At 43.7% G+C, this 19,037-nt stretch overlaps 2 protein-coding genes across 2 annotated transcripts in view; one reads left to right on the top strand and one right to left on the bottom strand.

Annotated features, from left to right (window-relative positions):
- LOC111258931 (glutamate receptor ionotropic, kainate 2) overlaps positions 1 to 19,037 on the bottom strand; it is a 296,132-nt gene that overhangs the window by 122,838 nt on the left and 154,257 nt on the right. The window lies entirely within an intron of this gene.
- On the top strand, positions 5,807 to 7,020 carry LOC111258938 (uncharacterized). The gene is made up of 3 exons (XM_022830535.2): positions 5,807 to 6,261; positions 6,498 to 6,592; positions 6,772 to 7,020. Exons 1-3 carry the CDS (start codon positions 5,922 to 5,924, stop codon positions 6,886 to 6,888), a joined length of 552 nt encoding a protein of 183 aa, XP_022686270.1. The 5' UTR covers positions 5,807 to 5,921; the 3' UTR covers positions 6,889 to 7,020.

Raw genomic sequence — 19,037 nt, 5'->3', positions numbered from 1 at the left:
CTTAATGCGGCACATACTTCCGAATATGCGCGTGCTCACAGAAGCGTTGCTGCGCTTGTTTAATTCTACTTGAGCAAAGTAGTGCCTTTAGAATGACCGTAAACTGGATGTCATCTATCAAAGTTAGGAAGTGCGTCTTACGTTTGAAGTCTAGCTCGACCTCCATTGAGCATGACTCCATTGAGTCAAGTATCTCATTATTCTTTTGTGAATACCGCCAGAAGCCTTCGTGTGTCTTCCTTACTTACTGCATATGTATCTGTATATCACATTCTGGTTGTCCTTCTTGATCACTTTCCATTCTATCTGTTTGACTCAATTCCGTTCTGCCCAATTCATTTCCTCTCTGACACTTGCTCTCCCTTCCGGCCATTTTCATCGTGCCCTGGTTTACTCCTAGTTCGGGATATATCCGGAGAAAAGGTCCGCTATTAACGAAATAACACATTACCTAAACATTTAGAAAGCACCTGCTGTGCATGACACGTATATACTCGTACCTACGCACCGATAAGAAAATGTGAAAGACAGAAAAACGTTGTTGATGTAGAAAATATCCGCATCTAATTGCAGAACCTGCTACACTGGACCTTTGTGTAACTCTGTTTTCCATAAGGCCCTTAGGTTATACTTTATTTAGCAATGGACGATACATACATCGAATATCAACATTTATGAAGATATTGTATCGTGTTGCGAATTGCATCTGTTTGGTACTTTAGTTAAATAGTATTCTCCTACGAACAATAAACATAGACGCAAAGTTATATTTTGTATAGACTGGCAGTTTTTACTGCCAGAGATTTAAAGCTAATATCGGGAGAGTTTAATTTTTTTTCTTATCTATGACATTACACTCATTAAACGTGATCGGAACTATGCCTATTAACTCAATTTCGAAGAATTACTGAACTCAAGATCGCTGTAAGTTGCCGAAGTTACGTGTATCGTAGGCGGGTCAATGTATAAATAGCACGGGTTTGGGACAACATTGCATGGGCTACACTAAAGTTCAGGTTCCCACAAAGTAGCCATTTAAAGGAAAATGTTTCCTAGAAAAAGTATTTTGCAGCACTGAATACGCGAGCCTGCTTGCTTGCTACTAAGGAATCGGAAACTTACCGGTTAGCTTATGACTAGAGGCACCCCGGTGGCCTGAGGTGACTCGAGGATGGTGACCTCAAAAAGCGCGATTCAACCTGATTTTCATATCGCTGTTTCACTACGTAAAACTACTTGAGATTAAAACCATGAGATCCGGGAGTCAACAAGTAAGAGCCGGAAGTACGACGTAATTTGGTCTATCGTGTACAAAACATTTTCCAGCTTCCTCTCGGGCGGCAAAAGCTAGCAGCGCTTTCGTGCCCGATGCGGATGTCCTGAACAGCAAGTGCGGGACAGGCGTGGGTGTTGGGGCAAACAGTTCACGTAAAGACAATAGCAGGCCCATCTGAGCCTTCAGGCGCTGCGTCTCAGAAGCCAATCGTGAAAATGAACTGTTCCACCCATCCACCAGCTCTTTGTCCCTGTGCGTGATGAAGACAAGCAAAAGTAGAGTTAGTGTTTCACCATTGTGACGCGACGGCTGCCAGCCACTGGTATCGCTTGCTACTACTACCTTACAATTACTACAGCTGCCGCCACCGCCTTTATAGTTGCCTAGACACCTGAACTGCCTCTCACTAAATTATCTCGACATAATCATGTGGCTCACCTTGTGTCAGGTCCAGGTCGATGTTAAGATCAAATTGTCGCGCATTCGTTCCATCACTTCACAGCTCTGGCTGATCAGTGACTGTCTACCTGCTTTTTGATATTCCTACTAATATGTCTACGTCATTGCGTAATCATGCCGACCTAAAGAAATCTCTTTCACAGCATGTATGTGTGCGGGTGTGTGTGTACACGCCTAGTTGCCAAGGCTGTTTTGTGTTAGTAATACTGTATACAGTAGATCTTTAATCTGTGTAGCCGTGACGTGTTAATAAATTTCTCTAGTATAGGTAATGTCTCCTTTTTTTATCTTATACCATTACACGTCCATCCATTTACATTGCGTTGACGTCAGTCCTGATGATGGGATAATCTTGCCATGTATAATGCAGGAACGACAGTGCGATCAAAGGGTGAGCTGACAAGAACACGACAGTCGTCCAAGACTAATTCAAATGCGTGCACTGTCGAAAGAAATTACATCTCCTCCACTAAGCCACGAATCTGCTGTTCGCGAGGCGAGCGACAGACGAGCTACCAGAACAATCGCTCAAAGAAGCTTCGCTCACCTTCTTGCACCAAAACCTATACGCCTTCATTCAACGGTCTTCAGAGCGTCGCACAGAATCCTTTTATTTTCTTAACCTCACTAATCAGGTCATACTTTTCATACTTTTTTCGTCCGTCGCCCTATATATATACACATATATGGGGGACAATAATATTCAACGAGAGGGTGCAAAAGTGTCTGTAAGATAGCGTCCGTCCTATAACAATGAAACGAAGACCGACTAGCCGACAACTGGGCATCACTTCGTGGTAATCTGTTATAGGTAAGCCATGGAGGAGGCTACGGTTAGGTATTTTCCTTGACGGTTTTGCTTTACTCTCCATCCGCACTCTTTCATTCCTCTGGGCATAGAGGCTCTTGGGAAGCAGCAGCACTTCTTTATTGAAAGGGCCTTCGGCCTTAGAATATAAGAATACATTTTTAATATGCAAATGCTGCCAGAAAGCAGCCGGCTGCTGCTCGCAGGAGAGGTGCAAGTAAGTTGAGCGTAGTAAGTAGGAAAAAGGCAGGCAACAGCAAAGGAATGGATGGGGGAATCGAAAAGAACACGTGAAAATAAATAGGGATAGAGGCGAAAATCCTTTCGCGCCTCTGGGTCCCTACTGAGTTTCGCTTGTACTCGTGCTGCCTCTGCGTGAACGCCCGTATGAGCGATATGGCTTCTTGAGCTCATACCATCCTTGTCCAACCCAGTCTGTTCACTCGTTCGGCCAGCGAACTCAATTTATATCCTGACTAATTCCCATTTTGGGAGTGAATTTCCATCTTCCTTGCTCGTATGGCAGAATCTTCCAGAACCTTCCAGTCGTGTCGACCCATTCATCCCTTGCTCCTTGCGTAGTTTCGCGCTGCCGTTCAGCTTCGTGGTGGCACCACCGATGGTGCTGCAGCAGCTTTTGCTTTTGCTCCATATGAGTCTGTGAGCAGCGCAGGAGTACCCGACTATCTCTAGGGCCAACGAAGACGAGCCCCAGTAAAAGTGTCATGGCCGGATCCACGCACTAGAGTGCCCCCCTCCCTCTGTTTTTTTTAGTAAAATACTGTGAAAAACAGAGGAGTACTGGATGGCTTAATGCCTGAATGGTTAGTTGTTAGCCATCTCTCCGTTTGTTCTCCATTGATACTTCCGCCGCCATCTTGAAAAACGCGCAAATCCCCAGAGCTAAATCTAAATGATGCTCGGTGCATGTCTTATAAATGGTCCTAATCTCGAGGGAAAGAGAAACGGTTCTGGGGCTTAACATTTCGACGTCCTCTTTTCGCCCCTGCTCTCAGTCGTCTTGCTGCGCAGGAAGTGCGCGAAAAAGAGAGAGTACCAAGATGCCGAGAAGAGACAAGACACTCTCAACTAGCGCCGACTTCCTGTGTTGTTTTTCTCCGGAGCATTGAACTCGTTCAATGGATGGTTCGAATGCAATGGAAATACAAGAAGTCGGCTGAAGTTACAATTCTGAAAGCGCCCGACATTGCCGGTCGTCGACGAAACAAGCTTGGGAATGAAGGGGACAAGACATGACTGGCATCTGTACAGTTGCAACGGTGTTGCTGCCGATTTTCGCCACAGAAGTTTGTACTGTTGGTGGGACTGTGTCGTTTTGCAGTAGCGGCAGATCCCAACGGCGGATTGGAGAATACGGAAACTTTCATACCCGGAAATTGCATAAAATTAATAAGGCTTTCCTTTCACGATTTCAAGCCCAACTTTTTTTTGCCCATATTCGCCTCCTTCTTTCGCGAACCATAGCGAAACGTGCCGTAGAACAGCAGAAATTGTTATGAGGCAACATTTGTGCGAAAAAAATAACGCCTCTATTTGCGTATAATGTGCCGCCAATGTGAACGCACCGCAGCGCTGGTTTAAGTAGCCCCATGCGCTACGACAGCAGCTGCTGCATTAACTGTTCTACTACCACGGTCGACCTATAGAACAGAACTGGAAAGACAGACCCTAGTTAATTTGGTTTCGATTGTTTATTTGAATACGGGAGAACCGCATGATGGGAAAGCTGGTCTTTGGTTGTGCCTTGAGAAGGACAGAAAGCGAAAACGAGCCTTAACTCTACGGAGTTATCCTTTCAAGCTCTTCCTTGACGTAGCGGCCATTATCGCAGTAAGGACAAATGAGCAGACTGTAAAGTTGCTTATTTTTCTCTCCATCGGTTTCGATCGAAATCGCTCCGCTTATGAACGCCCAGTCGGCTCCGCACTTGTCATCAAAGCGTGGTCTCAATTCGTAAAGCGAGCTAAAAATGGAAAATAAGTTGAAAAAACGCATAAGGCGCCTCTCGTCGATCTTATGCTGCAATGAGAATTCGCGCGTCTGCTTGTAGCAGTAAACAAAAAGCCAGAAACGCGCTCTTCGCCAAACTCAAAAGAACCCTGATTTCGGATGAAACACTGAATGTATTTTGATTACCACCATCCTTCCATCGGTAGCAAGGAATAGAAGCACAGCAGAATTTCGAAATTCTGAATTCTGGTCAGATTCGAAATCGACTATAGCGAGCATCAATATAAAGGGGGTTTTTCTTTTAAAGACAATTACAGTTCGTATCATATTGGATATGGCTATAATGCACAGCTAGTATACTCATGCAGATAGCAAGAATAGCAGGGTCCCTTGACGTACCTTGTTTCGTTTAGTGCTGCACATCGGAGGTGTGCATTAGGTGCACAATTAGAATGCGATGTAGCTGATTGATTATTAGAGTAGACTCACGATAAGCCGTCCCTCTAGCATTATTCAATAAGCTAGCAGTTTCACCCGCTAAAATAACGATAAGGCCGAGTTAACATTGTAGCCATTTTCTGATTGTTGTTTTATCATTTGGTTGCCTCGATCGATAGACTTCCCACTGAGCTAAACCCGTATTACGGGGTCATGCACGTCTTACGGGCATTTAGAAAGTGGAACTCGATTACTATTGTATCTTTATTTGACTTAAGGTTAACCACAAAACCTTGTTTGTTCGTCGCACACGTCAGAAATGAATCTTTCATTACTTTAAATAGAAGATGCGCGGCAAAATCGTCAGTATAACAGTGCGCTCTATGCAAACTCTAGACGTAATCTTCATGCCTGAACGAATGTTCTAGGTGACTCCAATCCGTTCTATTTATTAAAGGTGACTTTCTAATTAGTGCTGATAGTTTCAAAAGAGTGAACTTCCTGATCCGTCAAGCCAACAGAAGCTATAACTACTTACTGACAAGTGGCTCACCATAAACTATATCGTCATTGGGAGAACTAAGTATAAAAAATCTAATGGCAGACCTCAGTCAGCTTCATTTGCAATTTTCCTTCTAGAAAGAGTGAACAAATATTTGAACACATAAAAGATGGTCTAACAAAAGCCTGACAGCGTTTCCAAATACTACCTCGGCTTTCCGCCAACCATTTCAACTCAGCAACAGTCGTCTATATATGTGTGCTCATTTGCACCAGCTGTCTAAAGTTTTAGATATATAAAAATTTACATATATATATGATTCTGCGACGCTTCGTGGTTCCTACAGGCCATCTTCTTTTCCCGTTCTATTATTGACATTTGTTTGAACGCCGTTTAGAAACGCTCGGTCTGGGTTTGCAGGGCTCGCAGCTAACTGACTTTAGACAGACGAACGACACGGTCCTATCATGTGCCCTCTGTTCAATGGATTCGCGCCTGCCACCTATTTATGTTACGCAATTGTTTTGGTTACAGGTCTTTCAGACGGGGCTCAGGACAGTGACAAAGATTACCAGGAAATACCGTATGTGCGACCGGGCCCATTTAAACCCTGTGACCTAGGCGAACTGGACAAATTTATGCCAAATAACATTCGTACATGCGCTCTGACAGCCGTTCAAGGCTCAATGCCAGTGGGCCTCTTGCAACAAACCATATCGATGGCCTGCATGCTGTTCAAAAAATGCAGCGTCTTCATTAAAAAGGGTACTTTTATGCCCGAGGATAATGAACACCATTGCATGCACGGTCAGTGTTTTTATCGTTTCCTTCTTCCGTATTTTACTCACGGTTACATAGTATAAGGCACTGTATTGCGTGTAATAAGAATTACTATTATACTCTACGCTCAGATTTCGGTTAGCAGACGTACTATATCTGCATCAGAAAAAAAAATCTCCCACGTTGGCTTTCATCTAGGTCATGGTCGCAATGCTGTGACAATTATTAGTATGACTCAACTGCTTTATCATTTCATAACCCAGGACTCATAACCCAGGCACGCAAAACAGATGTGATCGGCGAAGCTATCTATTTGGTGACAAATATTATTGCAACAAACGGATACACTAGAACAAAGGTAAGCGTCATGTCTTATCACAATAATAGTGCAGCTTTTAACAGGAGGACGGCCATATTCGTTTTTAACTGTTACATTATAATATATAAGCTTTTTTCGGGTATCTACAAAAGATAACCACTTACAAAGATTAGAAAGCTCAAAAAATGTTTTTTCTTTTTTCGCCTTTTTCGGAGCAGATATTATCCGCGGTCGGAGCTGTCCATGATTGCGTGGACAAGGCTGGATTTTACCTACCCCTCCACAAGCATCAACTTATCAAATTGGTGTCATTTTACTTACAAATGCTTGAGTGAGCTAGAGTAACTACGAAGATTTGAATGTTAAGTCGAAAGCACGAGATACGTGTGGAAAACGTTCCTTTCGTATATATATATATATATATATATATATACACAATAAAGATGAATCGCAAACGAAACACTAACGTCCCCAATGGTTATTGTCAAGTTGTTTGTTAATCAGTATTTAAGTTCAGTATTAATTCAGTTTGTTAATCACCAATACGAATGTTCAGTGTACACCGTATGAACTGCAATGACATGTTATTGTATAATATTAGTACACGATCTACAAAAGCCCATAAAACTGTGCCGAACTTACGTGCTCCGAGAGACCACTGAAACTTTTTGGGTCACCGCTTGAAATTAAATTGGAGAGCTCTTTGACCAACTTCCGCCTACGTTGCGGGCTCCGCCTAATATTTCAGACTACACTCTAAATTTGGATTTCAAATGTACGGTTCAATGTAAGAGGGCTTTAAAGCAAATATTCGATCCACCGATCACGACGGAACTACTTAGATCCTTTTTTTCCTTCACCGGGTAGTTATCAGACTATTTCTCGCTTGCTGTACATGATGCGGCGCTTAGAACGTATGACTAGCTTAACGTCGTAGTTCACTCCGCTGATGCATTGGGTTAACCCAGCGGCTCATGCCCTTCTGAATTTAGTGTAAGGCTCGTAGAAGGTGTCAAAACCCCTACCTGCCTAGTGATTACTCGATCGCCTCGTGGCTAAAGAGACCATGCTGATGTTGCGCCGCCGGTCACCCATCGGATGAAGGAACTGCCTTAGTCAATGTCACCGTCTTTGTGGTGGTAACAGTGCTCTGCACCCATCACCTTAGAAAATGACTTAAGGGCATCGCTAGGACGTTAAAGGAGATCTATGAGAGAGAGAGCGAGTGTTAGATCGGGAAATTAGGAAAAAATCGGGAAGGAAGAAACTTGTTCGTGGGTCGGCCGTTAGATTCACACTCTAGGCGGCAGGTTCGTCCGTCCATTGCTTAGCATGTGCACATCTCTATGTTGTAGTCAGTCTTAGGAAATAAGCAAACCTGGGCACTGCTACTAGAACTACTTCGCTAGCGCCAGCCGCTTTCAGGTTTTGCTGCTTAACACTAGGAGACTGCTGGCACTATTGCTGCTGCTTTTACTATTCGGGTATTATATATATATATATACACTGTGTGTGCTAGCTACTCTCGGTCGCCATGAGGGAACCCCTGGCCGCAAAGTCCACCACAGGGTCACTAGTTGGGATTTGGAACACCTAGCGTCGCTTTTACACAATATCTTATTTTAGGCCCACGTTAACTGCTAGCTCTGGCAGTGCCGCCGAGCTACATAACGCTGAATTAATGACCTTCTCAGCCTTCCCCTTGCAAACAACCACCTCTGCTATAGTAACAAGGAAGGCATGAACGATGAGAGCTGGTAAATGGTACGCGAACACGTACTCATACGCAAATGTATCGTAGACTGCGAAGATAGGGCTACAATAGTACAAATTACGAAATTATAGATTGTAAAGTGTGTGTGTGTGTGTGTGTGTATATAATTTTAGGCTTTTTTTTAATGTTGCCTTGTTTCCTCCCACACCAATACCAGTTGTTTAATAAGGCCTCACTTACATCCCCAGCCGTTAAGTCGCATGTGTGATGAATCAAGTAAATAGGATGCCACACGAAATACCTCATCCACTTGCTAGCATTTCAGCAAAACATAAACTGTTCGTAGCGTCCCTATACGCCGTGTATTGTGCACTGTACCTCGCCTACCGTAATCGGTAACTGTATTATATCTAATACTGAACTGCACACTGTCGTTCGTCTCTGCGCCCAGCTTCGGTCTATGGCTTGTATTTACGCAGTCCAGTGGTGGCGTCAGCGCTTATCGTAACTTCCAGTTGTTTGTCGGCTGACGCTTTTCGCTGCGACTTAACACGAACACGTGGCCATTCTTCATTGGCTAGACTATTTACGATGCAGCTGAAACGCGTTAGTGAAGGAGCGAAAAACGTTAATAGAAAAAAAGAACGAGTGAACGAACAGGCGTGGGCGGGAAGCCGTATAGCAGCGACGAGACAAACCCAGTAGCCGCCCCCGGTTGGCATTAGCTGCGCGAACCAGCTGCTCGTACAAGGGCACAGTGGATCGGAACGCAAATGAAAAGCCAGCATCTTTCAGTTGAATTTTCTCATAGTTCGACATTCACTCACGCATGCTTAAATGCGCACTGGAGTAGACTACTTACTGCTTCTACTATTGGCTCTTAGTCGTGTTGGTGTTGACTGCGGAATAGCAATTACTACCGACCTGTTAATAGGGTACGCTTAGATAAGGCGGAACGAATTCTATTCACAGGGACCAATTCATCAATATTTGTCAAGCCCTTACGACTCGTATTGACACTGATCGAACAGTAATAACCATAACAGTTAGACGTTGAGCATAAGATAGGAGCTCTTTTTTTTTTTTTCGAAAATCCATTACCGAGTTGTTAACTTCCCACCGGTAAACACCTACCGCTAAGGTGGGAACAGATACTGCGTGGATGTATCAGCCTGGGTTTTAGTAGAGAAGTAACGAGCTGCAGATGGAGTTATAAATTGTTGCCGTCGAAATGGCGTACACTTGTTTTCTCGGCGCAAGCGGGTTTAGATCGATAGCTCATTCTAATGAAGCTGATATTTATTGCTTCTACAATTTCAAGTGAGAGAAGGAACATACGTACCCACAGCGTCGCCAGCAGCGGCGAAACGAACGACGTCGTGTTATCCGGTCCGGTGACGTCAACATTATATTCAACACTCTGTTGTCTACATATAAGGCAAGCAAAAGCAAGACTTGTATAAAGAAAGATATTAGAACATCTCTTTCTCCTAAGCGTCCCCCTTATGTGCACATCTCTCGGAGACATTTAGCGTCTTTTGCGTAGTATTACATTTATTATACAAAACCTACAATGTAAACTGGATTCGCTATCAACATGTGAACCCATTTAAAGCACCCTAGTTTACCGACACTGTCGGTTACACGTGAAGACGCAGAAAACAAAAGGAAAAGAGGAACTTGTCGATGAAATAGGCTGATTGTAGCGTTGTTTTATATGATAACCCTATATACATATGTATAGATAGAGAGAGAGTAAAAAGTATGCAGGTTATGTATGCTTGGCTAAATATGACAAACAGGGCAGTAAGAATCGTATACATTGATGTATATAAACTACCCCGCAAATTATTGTTTCCCGTTAAACAACATATCGCCCGGGTCAAATTAGCTATATATGTATACCTGTGTAGGCGAAACGCACATGTATCCGAAACCCGACTGTAAACTTGTGTTTATTTTATTATTATTGTGTTTAGTTCCTTTTCACAGATCATTCGGATGAAGGGGACAGAAACAGGCCTGAAAAATGGATAGTTAGTTTCATGTGCTGTTTCTTTGCCTACTCGATACAGGCATCCTGTTGTCATTGTTCCTCAAGGCGACACTCCTATTCGAGCCGGAAAGCACAGTCTGAGTCGTATATATAAGATCCACCGATATGTTTATTAGTCGTCGTAATTTCAAATCAATTTTACTTTGCTCGATTGTTATCGGGGTATGATTGTGAGTTTTTCAGTAGATTATGATCCCATATTGTATTGCAATATTCATTTCGCGTACTTCAGCTAAGATCCGGACGCCACTTTGAATTAAGTTGGAACAATGCTAAAATGAAAGCTCAACATTTTCTAGCACCACTATAGCGCTAGCTTGATTGTTTTCTTTATTGACTAAGGGATTCTAGGCTGGCTTAAGCGTAGTTCAAAAATAGCCTCTAGATCCAATTCTAACATTGTACGATACGTTATTCTGTGAGAAGTGGCCGTTACTACTAACGGCCTACGTTATACAAACCAACCGGTTAATTGGCAAGGATGGTTCTATAGGAGTCTATAGGCCTGTGACAAAGGGTGGCTTATTACATCGTTCGGTTTGGGACAGAACGCTTTCGCGGGCGACAGAGCGTATCTCGTTAACGATAGTTTACGAAGCAGTCTCTTACAGCATCTATGTATAAACGCATGGTTTCATTTTGTAGGTTTATGTGTGTATCACACTTCTTCGCCCTGTCATAATTGGGGGTACCATGCTACGCCCGATAGAGCGTATGGAGCGTGTAGGTTCGCTTTCCGCTCAGTGCCCATGAAATGGAAAGCATCTGCAGGACAGTTTCAACTATGCAAATCAGTCTCTTTCCGAATAGCTCATTCAGGATCGTATACAACTGATGGCAGTGGCTCGTTCATCGTCTCAAACTTCTCGTCTAAAACAAGTTTTCTTTCCACACAGTTATACAGCTTTTCCTCAATCGGACACAAAACGGTTCCAGTAGTTTTTTATTTTAGCGCAATTCAACGATACTACGTTATATACAGCCCCCAATACCATAGCTATACCTTCTAAGTATACCACATTCCTGCCCATGCTCTGGCCGACGATAGAAAGCCAAAGTAGACTTGCACACAGACACGCTCAATCTATCATTCAACTACCGCACAAGTAGAATCGTCACTTTTTCTATTCGTGTAGGCGGGCAAGTTTCGGAATACCTAGACGAATGCATAGTCGTTATAGGCAACTTGCACACACATAAACTGGCCACCAATCTCTGATAATCCCCCTTTCCGTGCGCTTCGTACTCCATGATACACGTTTAAGCGTCACAACTTCATATCTCTTTGCATTTGTCACTGTATCGGGGGGTTGTGCAATGCTTGTGAAGGGTCGTACATAACCTCCACGTAAGACTGCAAAAATCTTCAACTTTAGGTCGCTTCCAGTGCGGTTACGAGAAGCAGCCGTCTTTGTTACTTTCCGATAACTAATGAAAAGAATAAGCAGCTGCGCACTAGTTTGCCCTACGGGAACAAATTCCGATACTGTTTCTGCTAGCTAGCGTAAAACAGGCACCAAACAAATGCTCCCACAAAAAAGACACTTAAATGTACTTTAGAAAAGGGATAGAAAAAGGGGTGGGCAGGCTGGCTTGGGCCTGTGCTGGAAATAACTGAAGCAGATTACTCTCTTCAGGCCGAACGGTGAGTGACTAAAGCAGGTGTAAACGCCAAACAGGTAAGTCACATAGATACAGAGGTCCCACGAAGCTCAGTCTTCACGAGGACGTACGACGCGATGGGGTGAAGTCAATGAGGGAGTCAGAATAAGAAGACAACGACGGATAGACGGACAGAACTAATTGAATCAGGACAGTACACTATCGGTATGGGAAAACATACACGCACAAACGCATCGATTCGTCCACGCTATGCTGCGTTACCCAGCGCGTTCGATAGAGCACCGTTTCACTGATTTTTAACACGTAACTCACCTGCAACGCAGACAGAGAAAACATGAGATGATTCAGAAGATCCTACTTACAACTCATCATTACAATGTTCTAACTAGATATGAGCTGGTTGTTTGGGTAGTATGATACATATATAATGACAGTCTTCTTCAAATTAAGCAACTAACAATCTTTACGACAAATTTTGAAAATCAAGAATTATTTATTAACATATTCGATAATTGACAAAGTTAACTTCCTAACGGAGTTGATTAAACATTTAATGAGATTTATGCCAATAGAAATAATGATGGTTATATGTTAATAAATATACATCCTTACTTTTCTTATATACCAAAACGAAAATAAAAAGCAGTCTAGCGAAAATTACAATCTACCAAACTACAAATCAATATCATGAATAAATCTACTATAAAATTACCGACTATAAAATAAAGTTCTGAGTTTTATTCTGATACCAATATACTACCATATAAACGATCGGCCTATTTCGCTCCAGATCATGTATCCTATAACGTAGAAGATTCTCGTATACACTTATATTGAGTTAGCATCGTAGCGTTACGACCATTTCATGTCGAGATCTCAAGGGCTCGAGGAGCTCCGTGTGGTTACGGACAGAAGATCCAAACCGCCTGGAAGCTGTCAGAAAGCCAGCGAGGCATGGTAAGAATTGTCTGGGCGTACAAACTTCGAGCACGCCGGCATAATGCGAATGAGTAGCGAGTGTCGACACTAGTGCAGGCTGAAACGCAAAAACGTCTCGGGGAACGTATGTGGAAAATAGGGCGCCAAAAGGATCTTCCGCATTGGCGTCCATTGATTGTGTCCACTAGCATCCACCTGCACTATCAAATAGTAGTATTTGGTTCCCAAGCAAACGACCGTAACGACTGCGAAGTCGAAGTGGCAGACTCGCAGAAATCGTTAAACATAAAAGGATAACTGTCAGTGGGAGCTAACCCTTGCAGTTGAAGCACTAAACAAATAAAGCCGAACAAAAATTTACTTCTGTTGTTGTTCAGCCAGCATAAAAACCAACGTTTCATCAGAAATTTCGGATACCAAATATCTATCGAAGCACTTAACTGTGCAAGCGAATTAAATAAAAAAATTCATAAACATTAAACACGACTCGTATTCATAAAAGCTTGTAATATCTCCAAACAGTTGGAATCGTATATAATCCCTTTTTAAAAATTGTGTAATTCCTATCATTTACAAATATGAAGAGTAAGGTCCACGTTGGCTTATGGTGGATAACCTTCTGTTTCGGCATGATTATGGCAGTAACAGGAGCAACGATGTCATTGTCAAGTGAATGTAAAGCATAACTGGCTTTCACTGTATAATAAAAATCGTATATACTCAACTATTTGTTATTGCCTACCTCATTTTTCTGACGACAAATACGACTGACTGGCCATTTCGAGATCTCGATGCAGTATACGTATATATAGCCCTCCTGAACTTCACTTGCCAGGCCGCTTTGCAGAAGCATTCGAACCGCAAAGGCGGTTCAGCGAATCCGATCTAAATGGTTCAACGTTGTTAAGAGATCAACCTGTTTCTTTTCAAGCGGCCGGCCCTCTCTTTCGACTTTTCTTTCAGTGTACACCCGGGCGCAGACGCAGACGCGCAAACTAATCGAGTGACGGCCGTTTCTTTCGTCTGTGTTTCGATGTTGTAGCTTGGTTATATGCTTCGAGCTTAAAGGTCGCTAGATGCTGTAGATGTGTCCGAAGAGCGAAAACTCATTCGAAGCACATATGATATATGGGAAGAAAAAAGCTCAAATACGATCGCGAGACAGCCACTTAGGCCTGCGTAACAAGCAAAGAAACGGGAAAGGGATTCCCTGTGAGACCTTAGCAAATCGGATCCCCGCTTCGGGCAGCAACAATAACGGCCGTGGCAAGTCTTCCCCCAGTAGCGTTAACCCGACCTGACTGCTTATGCTCGATCGAAAAGAAGCCAGGTACGGCAAGTAATGCAGAAATAGCTTGTCTGCTTTATTTCGCAAGTTCACATCAAAGTACTTCTACTTTGATGAAGCAAATCTCAAGATTAATTTTGGATATTTTTCATAGGCTGAGTATATAACTTATGATAAATGTATTATTTGCCCATGCGTACACTTAATAGACAGATTTCTGCGAGCCGATGCATTAGTCAACGTTGATGAAAGCACTATTCGATTGAACTATAGCGCAGTGTTTTCTCTAAATGTACGCCGTCCTTGCGGTGTAAATACCATAGAGCGAACCTCAACTGTTACATCGGTAGTATTCTATTGGAAATCGCCTAGGGTCGATCGTAACCAATTTTGTCTGCCAATCCCGACCTGTACCAACCCGGTACGCATAGTTTGAGGCATCGGTGACCCTTCATTAGTAGATAGCCGGTAGGTGATGCAGTGATTTTCTGATTTTAGTAGACGCGGCGGTAGCTATGGCGACTATCGCCATCGTCTTCTCTACCACCTGATCATTTCATTCATTCTTTTCTTTGTGCTTCGTCTTTCTCAGCGACAAGCGGGATCGATCCGAGTGGTCGGTGTCAAGCGAACTCGGAACCACTAGGATTTAGCCTCGGACCATCGGCGACAGGGATTCAAAAGGGGGCCAGAAGCAGGGACACTGTCGGCGAACAGAGACAAACGAAAGGTTGTCGGGGTCTTCTGGGCTCTCCGTTGACGCCCTTCACTGGGATCTGGGACACGACGACAGTGTCAGAGAACGACACACGAACAAAGGAAACAAATGGAGCGAAAGATGAAGTGTGATATATTCGTTTTTTCCGCACAGCCAACACTGTCGTTGGCTTTTTCTAGCAGACGTCACTGGAGACACTGGAAAAGACAACTGTAGGGTGACGCGCTGAGGCCACGAAAGAAAAAGAATAAGGCGAGTCGTGAGCTTAGACTCCCCAGTTTAGCTAACGCTGTGCCCCCGAATACAAGCAAAGGTCTTTTCCTAAACAGCCTCAACCACAGAGATATCCTCGAACTGAGGAAAAGCCAACGCTGTCTGCGATGACTAGCGAGGTTCGCAATTGCTGCGACTATTCGCGGTAGCCCGTGCCTCGTGCCTAAGATAGCTCTCCAGTTCTTAGACCTTTAGTACCCAGAAAGGAGGTTGGCTTCCTTTCAGCATGGGAAACAACTGGTTTGACACTCGCTGAGCCACTTGGTGCTCAGTTCTTTTGGTGGTAGACTTGCTGGCCAATAGTAGTCATTCCTCCTTCGCTTTATTCGCCCTTTGCTTTATGTCAGATCAGCCAGCATCTCGCTAGCAGGATCTTTCCAACGTCAATGTTTTTGTGAGTCTCGCACTGGCATTGTGATATACATTTGCGCTAGTATCCGACATCGTGTGTCTATGCGAGAATCGCAGGGGGAAAAACGATGTGAGTGCGAAAAAGATAGGCCGAGATAGTGTTGGTAAGACAACGCGCAAGTCTATCTGCCAGCTCCGGGCTAGTGAAATTCTATGTGGAGAATCATAGAAGTCGTAAATCGTGTGCCATGAATCGCAAAGGCCGGTGAGAACAAGTGTCGAATGACTACCAAAAGTCGGAACAATGGAAAGCGTGCTCAAAGCGCACTCCTCACACTGGGCGGCTTTCCTTTCTGACGGCCGCCGAATCTGCAAGGAAAGAGTAAGGAGACATGAATGCCCACCACTGTTATTTCCGCTGCTGCTGATGAGCGGGCAGTTGTATCAATCGTGGCATTTCTGTTTGAGCTGCTACTGCTGATGTACCAAATCTAATTCAGCAACAATGACTGTGACGGCAATCTTATTGAAGACGAAAGGCGGATGCAGAGCTAGGCTAATGTAAACATGGTCGTGTCATTATGCGATTCATTTCGCCGCCTGTCTGAGAGCGCGTGGCCGCGTAACATATTTCATTAACCTACTATTACATGCTATATTGTAGAACACAACACAGGATGCAAAGGATACGACCGTCTACATGGCATTTATGTTTTAATACTAACGTACAGCGAGAGGCAAATCACGCCAATGAGTAATACGAAGGATTTGCTTCATGACAAAAATATTGCCATGAGTTCTGGCATGATTTATTGATGCTGCCTCAGAGTTATACTACGATACATTTCGGTATAGGGATGCCCCTTGTGATAACCATGTTCTCATGCTGCATTAACTCCACTATCGTGTTACAGATCGCGTTATCCCGCTGTGCAAATAAGCTATACCATTTGCCCCTATTGTGGTAATCCATTGCAGTTACTGACTTACCCCTGGTGAGTTAATCCATTGCAGTTATCCGACCCCTTCCACTTTGTCTCGCGGATATCCTGCTGGTACACTTCTCTTGTTAGCCTTTCTCCATTGGTATAACAAGATGTTGCTTATGGTTACGACGTGAAATGGGCTTCAAGCTTGTATTCGTTAGCTATTGTTTACTACACATTTTCTATCGAGGTCAAATTGGCTAAAAATTTTCACCGGGCATCGTTATAGATACTCAGCATAGAGGTTTTGATTGAGTCTAATAGATGTCCTTTACCTACATACAGATGAAAACCTCAGCAATTTTATAATAAACTCTGACATTTCATTATTTACGTATGGAAATAATAAATAAGAGTACACAAATCCTATAGGCTATAATACATTCTATTAGTGTCACACATTTCGTTGCCATTACGCTGCCTGATCCGTCGCGTTTTTTCGTTCTTCGTTTTAGAGTGTTTATATCACTCCGCTTTCCTTTGACTCGCCCTTCAACAATGCTCCTACATTTTTCCAACACGATATAGACAATTCGTATTGATACATTAAATAGTCCATGGGAAGTGAATTTATCAAGATATGGTATTCGTTTACGAATCGGTGATCTAGTATTTAGCAGTACTGGCTGCTAACTGCGGAGAGTATCCTACTGTAGTACGTTCAACTCAGTAAGATTGGTCTGTCTCCGATTCTTCATTTACTAAACTGGCAACCGGATGGCGGTTGTATCCATCGACGATAGGCAGAGTTGTTAAAACTGTTGGCGAAACCTATTGCATCCATTAACTACCATTTTACTAAGCTGAACTTCAAGATAACAGGTCGTAAGCCCCCTCCGTCGCTTTTGTGCAGCCATAGAACTGTGCTATCTTGTTTCCAATGATACGATGAGTTATCGGAGAAAAAGCAAATAGACAGAAAGACTGCTAAACATCCCTATGCTCCATGAGCCATGTAAGCGGACTATAACTAGAACAAAGTCTTTTGAAATGCTACTCCTAAAGCATGCGATCAGTTGCTCTAGTGTATTAGCAGCCGTGAGACAATTCGACACAAAGTAAAAAAAGACCTGTACCGCAGGTCAATGCACCTATAATATTGCAGGTATGTATTATACATCGATGGTAAGTTAATGCGGTGCTATGCACGCGCTCCACCCCCGCTCAGCTCTCGTCTAGTTACCCGTCAAAGAAATAAAGACACCACCCAGCCCAACGTAGCAGCTCTAATTTGCCAACGATGTCACAGCTGGCGTCATGATGCACTACTGACCAGCGACTTTGCTACATAGACACCCGCGGTAACCAAGGCTGAGTAATGTGCTAGTAATCCCCTAAACAAGCAAAGCGAACGGTCGCAGTGCTTTGCTTCGAAGTGACTTATTCAGATGAGTTTTTATGTCGAAAAGGGTCACTCTCCCTTGCTCAGCTGCATTGTAGGCCCAGACAAATCGTGTACTTAATCTGCCCATCAAAGTCCGTATGTGTATCTGTGCGTGCCCTTCTGCATTGGCGAGACGGTAGGCGGGAGAAGTGGCCTATGGCGTTGCGAGTCATGATGCTGTATAGATCTGTGTATATATGTAGTAGTGTTTTAGTGTGCCTGCGTATTTGCGCGTATGGATGTGCATACTTGTGTGTGTTAGTCGGTTCTGTTTAGAAAGTAGATTAATTAGATGGTTTAGCCGAGCCCTCAGTACCACTCAGTCCCTTGCCAACGAACTTCGCCAGCAGCGCGAAGCGGATGCAGTTGATGGAGAACAGCTCAGAGACACACACTGGCTTCCTATAGCACCATCTTACGCTTAAGTCCTCCCTTGTCCTCTGGATTTCTAACATGGCCACCATAGGCATCCCGCAACTGTCCGAACCACCCCCAGAGTTTGTGTCTCTTGCTTTTCCGCTGCTGTTACTGCTGCCATCGCAGCCAAACGCTTATCGCTCTGATCTCTATCGTTAGGTGCTGGTAGGATCGTCCATCCCTACGAATGGACGATACTGTCCACTACTACCACTCATGCGTGCCAGCGATAGTGGGTGTGACGATGACAGCGAGCGCCAGATATATCATAATAAACTGAGTTCAGCCAACATAGAGAGCAGTTAGTAGAGAAAGACTAGCTTGACCAACTGCAACAAAGGCACCAACAGTATACAGTGAGGATAAAGTAAAGGTGGAAGTGCGACCACTGCTGATTTGACTGCGCCCGTAACCCTGTGTAAGAGATACAGAGGCGGTAACGAAAGTGAACCTTTTGCAAGTCTAAAGAAGGCTTGGCGATTATAATACAACACTGAAACAAGGAGGATTAAGGATTAGGCGAAGGAAAGCGGAATTGCATCGTGATCACACCATGTATCTCATATATAGAATGGGATCTTTGGTATCCGCAAATCGTATAAACTACATCATACATACATCGACCGCTGCAGGACAAGCTTGTTGCTTTTTGTAAGCCTTCTTCCCTGACCGCTGTTCTATCATACCCAAACGCCAGTGCCGTCTTCCTGCTATATGTAAGATGTTCAAGCAACG

The sequence above is a fragment of the Varroa jacobsoni genome, unplaced genomic scaffold (assembly GCF_002532875.2).
Source record: "Varroa jacobsoni isolate VJ856 unplaced genomic scaffold, vjacob_1.0 scaffold_26, whole genome shotgun sequence".
In the NCBI taxonomy this organism is placed as follows: domain Eukaryota; kingdom Metazoa; phylum Arthropoda; class Arachnida; order Mesostigmata; family Varroidae; genus Varroa; species Varroa jacobsoni.
This window is presented reverse-complemented; position numbering and strand designations above follow the sequence as displayed.

Coding starts and splice junctions, on each gene's coding strand:
- LOC111258938 (XM_022830535.2), top strand. CDS start 5,922: ATGTGCCCTCTGTTCAATGGATTCGCGCCTGCCACCTATTTATGTTAC. Junction 6,262..6,497: donor TGAACACCATTGCATGCACG/GTCAGTGTTTTT, acceptor TTCATAACCCAG/GACTCATAACCCAGGCACGC. Junction 6,593..6,771: donor ACGGATACACTAGAACAAAG/GTAAGCGTCATG, acceptor TTTTCGGAGCAG/ATATTATCCGCGGTCGGAGC.